Source organism: Podarcis pityusensis (genome assembly GCF_964106645.2).
Source record: "Podarcis pityusensis genome assembly, chromosome: 4".
NCBI classification, from domain to species: domain Eukaryota; kingdom Metazoa; phylum Chordata; class Lepidosauria; order Squamata; family Lacertidae; genus Podarcis; species Podarcis pityusensis.
The window spans coordinates 58,019,046-58,026,372 of NC_138027.1; the positions used below are offsets into that span (position 1 = coordinate 58,019,046).

Sequence of the window (7,327 nt, forward strand, 5' to 3'; positions counted from 1 at the left end):
AAACAAGCATAGGGTTGCAGGACATTTTGAAGAATTCCATTTGTAAATGCAATATGACAACACATTCAACAAAAGACTTGAAGGATATTCAGAAGAGACTTGAAGAGATATTCAGAAGAAAGTGAGAAATCAAATTTCTGTAAGGCACTGTCTAGCTTATGTCACAATGAGAAGCTGATTCTGTCCTGGAAGATATTTCCTTTTTTGTTGTTAAACCATCAATTCAATTTACATGGAACTTGAAACGGCTTACTTTTTTAGAAATGTAACAAATAAATAAATTACAGAATATCACTGTCTAAATACCTCAGATCACCAACACTGCAAAAATATGACTAAGCGAAATCTATTTTTAAAAAATATTGGTTTTTTAAGCATCCTGTATCACCAAACAGGAAAAAAATTTTTCACAAGAAATCAATTTGATTTATTTCCAAATAGAAGCAGTAAGGACCTAACGATAAGTTACACATTCTCTGATAATCCTAGTCACACATGTGTTTGCAAAACTAGACTATTATATTGAATAAGTGCAAAAATAAATTAACAGAATGAAGCTTAGTGTATCCATTGCATGAACAGTCTGTCCATTACATTCTTTTAAAAAAACATTGACAAACTTATTGGTTATAGCCTAATTTTATCAATACACTAAATAAAAACATAGTCAATTACCGTCATACTAACTTCAGTCAATATGACTTCTGTTATACAGTGGTACCTCTGGTTACATACTTAATTCGTTCCGGAGGTCCGTTCTTAACCTGAAACTGTTCTTAACCTGAAGCACCACTTTAGCTAATGGGGCCTCCTGCTGCTGCCACGCCGCCAGAACACGATTTCTGTTCTCATCCTGAAGCAAAGTTCTTAACCCAAGGTACTATTTCTGGGTTAGCGGAATCTGTAACCTGAAGCATCTGTAACCTGAAGCGTATGTAACCCGAGGTACCACTGTATACACACCCAATGTACCTATGAATTGTTACCTTAAAAAAGAGAAAAAAGAAAATAAACAGAAGACTAAAATGCATGAAATTGAAGTGGAGACCTTAAAATAAAATACATTTCACTCCATGCAACTGTCTTTGAAACAAAGTTGTTCCAACAGTAAACAAGAATTCCCATGAAACATTAGGGTAACAAACCATAAACATTATACAAAGTACTGGCAAAAATGACTGAGGATGGATTCAAAGTGCACTGAATATATCTGATGGCAAATTCTATCTAACCACACGCATAGGCATACCTCTCATTGCATAACAGTAAAACCTTACTTAAGAGCTTCCTTGGCAATATATTATCACTGACATCAGCATATAAACCTCTGGGTATGAGTGAGAAAGAAGTTGCCCTCTGCTGCAAGGAGAAAACACCAACCTACAGACATGGATATAGATATTTAGATATTCAGGCTTCTGTCCCAACATACAATAAACATTACCTTCACACATACTTTATAAGGAAATATAAATACAATGTATTTACACACAGTTATTCAACATACTGAATTTAGTTGGCACACTAGTCAGCAGTATAAATAGATTTTATACTAGAATTTCTTATATTGAATTTTGCATGGGGGGAGGGGTAACCCAGGATAATATTGGGCCTACCACACTTCTTTAACATGCCCTTTAAGCCTGAAAGGTTCGAGCACCATACTATCACAAATTTCATTAGAATAAGGTCTACAGTATAACAAAACAATTGCTGCAGCACAAATAGAAACCTAAGCAAGTGCACAGAGGAACTAGAAGATCCAAAAACCAGAGTGCAATACCAGAAGCTTGCTTATCATATACACCCACCAATGCCTAACTGCAAGCCAGGAAGTAAGAGTCATCATACTGCCCTGCCCCCATATTAAGAACAGAAGCAGATGCACTAGCCTTATCCAAAGCAGGGTATCAGGGAAATGTTTGCAACACCTTTTTCCTATCAGCTCAATGCTTCAAATGAATAACTGCTTGTAAACATTAAATCGGACCCTGAGGATTTGTTTACACTAGTATTTCACTTGGTATGAGAAGTACAAAACGCATATTTCTGTGCTGTCCCCCCCCCCCGTACAGAGTAGAGAATGCATTCTGCATGGGGAAATTAAGAGCAGAATCAGACATATATCATAGTTTAAATATCCCTCTCTGCACCTTAGATCAAGAAGTATATAATTTTCATATCCAACAAAAACAGTGGAACTTCTTACAACAGGCCTAGAAAAGTGCTCCTGAGAGACTGCCATTGTTGTCACTAGGTGCCATACACTTAAATGTACTTGCATGTTCTAAAACTGTACTGATTAGCAAACTTGAAGCAACAATATGTTTACATAAAAAAAACTAAAAGTGGGGGAGGGGAAGTAAAAAGACTCAGAATAATGACCACATTATGAACTTGCTCCTATCATAAACCACAAGCTTACCTGAGCAAGTAACTATGACAAAAAACTTAAAGATGCCAAGCCATAGGACAGATATCTCAGAATTATCATGGACCCAGGAAGTAACCCAACAGGAAAGTTGTTTAGGTTTCCCCACAACTCAGTGATACTTTGCTCAATAGCAAAATAGAACCTAGTTATTTTTCTGTCACAAAAGTCAGACTCTCCACACAGGCAGTTTTTCCTCTGAAATTGTTCAGCACCTCATAGGCCTGGCCTTGTGCATCTGAAAAGGCCCACAGCCCTCACCAGAACTACTGATGAACAATGTAAATGAACCCAGGCTGAAACCTAAAAATGACTGGCTGCTTCACCTGGCTGCTTAGATCTTGCCTTTTAGAAAACTATTATAACTCAGAGGAAACAATTCATTCCCAGATGGTTTGGATTGGTGTTATCATCTAAGAATGAAGAGATCTACACCATGACCATTACCTACTACACATTATCACTTAAGGCATAAATTGTTGCACCATCCATGGTTTTGACACAAACTATTGGTGAACTTACTGGTTTTTTGCTATGTCAGCCATGAGCTTTACATTTATACTCATGTTTGACTATGACCAACTTTCAATGAAGCTCTTAACTGCAATCTTTGCCTGGTGACAGCCCATTCTAGAAAGTATGCCCCCAACCACATAAGGCCTGGGACATCACTCTTTCAACAGAACCCATCTGTTTTAAATCCATCTGCCCTAGTTTGCAATTTCTGCATACTTTTAATTTAGGCTACAATACTGTCCCCACCTACCATGGAGTAAGCCCCAACCAACTCAATGGGACTTATTTTGGAGTAAGCATGCATAGGATTAACCTTAATATTTTTTCATATTCAGAAACGTCAATCCAAACCATACAATGACAAGATAACAATATACTATCCATTTTCATGTATACTCTAGCAATGTTACTCAATTGTTGGGCTCTGCTCAATAGGAAAAGAAACCTTCTCAGTTCTAACCCTTAAAATCCACAAGTACCAAACTCTGTTTTAATAATGTCACAAGAACCTAAGCCTCAAGTTATATACAAAAGATAAATACACATTTGAACTAAATATACAAGAAAAATGAAAACCCATTACAGTTATATCATGTGATATTAAAAAGAACACAATACCAAAAGTACTCAGGCTGTTCATCTTTGCAGATTGCGGCCTAACATTTTAAGCAGCAGAAACTCATCCATTTTTTTAAACATATGTGTCTCATCCTAAAACAGCTTTCAGTAAGATTTCAAATTCTGATAGTCTCTAACATACCAGAAAACTATATACGCACAGCAGATTTTTTAAAAATTAAAATAACTACTTAAACATTAAATGCTTTGGGGAACCTGTCCATTTTAACATTGCAACGAAAGCCAATAGAACAGAGGAAAGTGCCATTACATAAAACAAAACAGACATACCCATGTAAAAAATCATTCACAACATAGTAAGTTCAACAATTACACCAAAAGGAAAAAAATGTAAGCAAGCATTAAGGTCTAAAGTAGACTATTAAATCCAAATGGGAATGCCAATTTTAAAATAAGGAAATAATTTCATTTATATCCAGTCCAAAACATTAAGATGTCAAAATATAGACTCTAGCTCTGAAAATGCAGTGTCAAATGAATCAGCATTATACTCTTTCTTGCAGCATAATAATGGTTAAAACTGTCCAGAAAATTAAATGGTCATATCTAGGCGCTAGACAGCTGCATGTGCCACAGGTTGATGCCGTTTATCCATGCTGTAAAAGTGCAATATTCTACTTTAGAAAACCGGAGGCAGGAGCTCTCAATACATTAGTGGGATTTGCAGCTCCAAAAAGCCACACTCTTCAACTGATATACATATTCATCCCTACTATTTATTTCCCTGTTTACCTCCTCCCACCCTGTTCTTTCCCCTCCCTATCCGGCCATCTTGGGCAGTCAGGAGCAGCCATTAGTTAACTAAATGACAGGACCAAGAACTTTTTTAAATATAGGAACAAGATTTCTCTTCACACGCTCAGGTGAGCAGCAACAGCCTCTCCCCCATGGCCTGACAAAACAGCATGATGAGGCGAAAAGCCTGGGAGAGAAGACTCGCTCAAGGAAGATGCACTTTGGGAGGAAGATGGCTCGAGAGTAAACAAATCACTTGGCGACTGACTCCCCAAAGTGACACACCATGAAAGAGAAGGAATCCCGCTTCTTCTAAAGCCCTTCTTTCGTGCTTATATGAATTAAGTTGGGTCGCTTCCGTCCTGTCCAGCTTTATGAGTAAATATGAGCAAAAGGGCTTTAAAAAACGAGGAGGGGAAAAAAGGAGGTCCAAGGTGGCCAATGGCAGATAAGGAACGCCCGATCTCCCGATTATTCGCGAGGTTGCTCCCAGCTGGAGGGATTCAGGCCAGATGCGCAGGCACTCTCTGTCCTACTTTTTGGACAAAGCCCAGAAAGTGACCGAGAGCAGCTTTCCACGCCACGCGCCCCTCTCTTCCCCCTCCGCGCACAGGGGAGCAGAGGGAGGCACCTCCGGGCACCACACGCGCGCCAAGAGAGCCATTCTCGTCCGAAAGCCAGGGAAAGAGGTGGTGGCCACGCAGGGCAGGCTCGACCCAAGTCTCCTGGCGAGTCCCACGGGCGCGCTGCGGCGGCGGTTTAATTGCTCCAGCTCTGCTCCCCCCCACACACACAACACACACACACACACAAGCCCACACAACACACGCGAGGGGAGGGTGGCTCCCTCGTCGGTTGCCTCCTCCCCACCCCCACCGGAGCCCAATCCCCCCTTACCTTTAACAGCAAGGCCTTCGTTCTGGCGCCATCTTCATGAAGCCTCTGAAATCCGAAGAGTCGGCTGCAGAAGGGGGGAGACGGGAGAGAGACAGGCTGAGAAAAACAGCCGCGTCCGCCGAGAGGCTGCCCCCCTCGCCCGCCCCACACGGACGCCTTCATCCGCTCCCTCGCGCTCGCCGCCCGCGCTCCGACCTGACGAGAGCACCACAACCGCCGCCGCTCTTTTTTATATTCCCCTCTCTCTCCCACACACACACGCGCGCACACACAAGACACACACACACACACACACCCCGGCCGAGCGAGAACACCGGACGAGCCGGAGCGCGGAGGCTGCCGTTGGGGGTACCTGTCGAGGCCGGCGAGGACTTCTCTTTCCTCCGCTGTCAGGCTGGCGAAGTCCTCCTCGCTCTGGCCGCTCGCTTTCCCCGCCGCCATTTTCTTTTCCTCATCACCGAAAGAAGCAGTAGAGGCGGCGGCGGCGGCGGCGGCGGCGAGCGACACTCCACACGATTTCATGGAAACGCAGCGCAATTAACTCGCGATCGCAAGGCCCCCCCTCCCCGCGCGCCCACCCCAAGGCCCCCCCAGTGCCGGGCGGGGCGGGGTGCCCGACACACACACGCCACCAACACAACTTTTATTACAACAACAACAGCCGGCAGGGAGGGGGAGGGAGAGGGAGAGGCGGGGGGGAGCCCCGCTGCTCGGAGGAGGAGGAGGGAGGGAGGGAGAGAGGGAGGGAGGGAAGGAGCCCCAGCGCTGGAGACGCGGGGGGGAGGCAGGAGGGGGAGGAGAATAAGGAGGAGGAGGAGGCGGCTGCTGTTGCTGCTGCTGCTGCTGGCGGCGGTGACGGCGGCGGCGGCGGAGCAGTGTTTACATCGCTGCTGAGCCGCCAGCCCCGGCGGCGAGGAGTGAGTGGAGTCGGAGTGACAGGGGCCCGCGCGCGCCCGCGCGGGGTGTATTTGTTGCCTGTACAAACTTCCCCAGCAGCTGCACAAAGTTGTTGTAATTGTGTCACACAGCGAACCCCACGCCGCCACCGTGACCCCCCCTCCCCACCCCGCTTGCCTGTGCCCACGCAGCCAATCGCCGCGCCCAGCCGCGCCCACGTGACCTTTGTTGACTTACGTCAGTCATAGCGCTCCTCTACCGCTACGCTCGAGCTTGGTAGCCGCGCTGCCTTTCACGTAGCGGCTACGCTGCGGAGTTGGGAAGCTGTACTTCGGGTACCCCGATTACAGCCGGAGAGCGGAATCCTCCATGCGTGGCCGGGGCGGGGCGGGGCGGGTGGCGTTAGAAACTTCCTCTACTTTTCTAAAAAGTAGGAAAGGAGCCAAACCTTCCTCACACCCTGTCGGCACAGCAGCTACATTTTCGGGACAGATATTCAGCGGATAGAGACAGCAGAGGTTTCTGCGGAAGCATTTCTTCATGTCATTTAGAGTCTGGCAGGGCTTTGAAAGCGTTATGACCTCTCGCGCGGAAGAAGGGCAGGGATTGAGAAGCCAAGTTACTTAGGATTTAAAAACGTTGGCATTTACTCTGTTGTTGTTTTTAGGTAGTTCTGCAGGCAGAAATTCAACGGATGTGGCCTTTCCCTGTTCATGGAGATGTAAAAAGCTGCACTGCTGAATTTTTACCTGCTTTGCCGACTTTAAAAGAGCAAAATGGTTCTTGGACAAACGAACAACACAGGATCTGAAAAACGAGAGTATATTTCTAATCATGAGATTCGTAGATTCATTATTCCGTATCAACCCGTTTCAGTTCTGTCAGGGCACGAGGTCAAACGTGTACTTTTGTATGTTAAAAGACCTATACACCAGCCCTCTTCATTTATGTGGCCAAATACACACTTTCCTTTTCTGTTCAGTTTTTTAAGAGGCCCACTTATTTATTTACCGAAATTTATATACTGTACTGCTTTATAGGCAGGTTACATAACTGGTTACAAACTCGTTTCCGTCGGCCTAACGAATCATCTCCATAAGATTGCTTAAGAAGTGAAATGTGCTTTAAATTATCCCAGTTGTGTAGCAAGACGGGGGAGCGCTGAATTTCCAAAACTTTATTAAATAATTTTTAAAAAGCAATTCAACACTG

The 7,327-nt window shown here is 44.5% G+C and overlaps 1 protein-coding gene across 3 annotated transcripts in view; it reads right to left on the reverse strand.

The window, feature by feature from the left end:
- Positions 1 to 5,799, reverse strand: part of KDM6A (lysine demethylase 6A) — a 106,700-nt gene extending 100,901 nt beyond the window's left edge. Inside the window, exons 1-2 of one of the 3 annotated variants that reach the window (XM_081003722.1) lie at positions 5,571 to 5,799; positions 5,219 to 5,282 (exon numbers count right to left, since the gene is read on the reverse strand). In XM_081003722.1, coding sequence (XP_080859848.1) covers positions 5,219 to 5,282; positions 5,571 to 5,740 — 234 coding nt within the window. In that variant the 5' untranslated portion in view covers positions 5,741 to 5,799. The remainder of the gene's footprint in view (positions 1 to 5,218; positions 5,283 to 5,570) is intronic. The other 2 variants (XM_081003720.1, XM_081003721.1) reach the window with 2 other exon arrangements.
- Between the last annotated feature and the right edge of the window lie 1,528 nt (positions 5,800 to 7,327).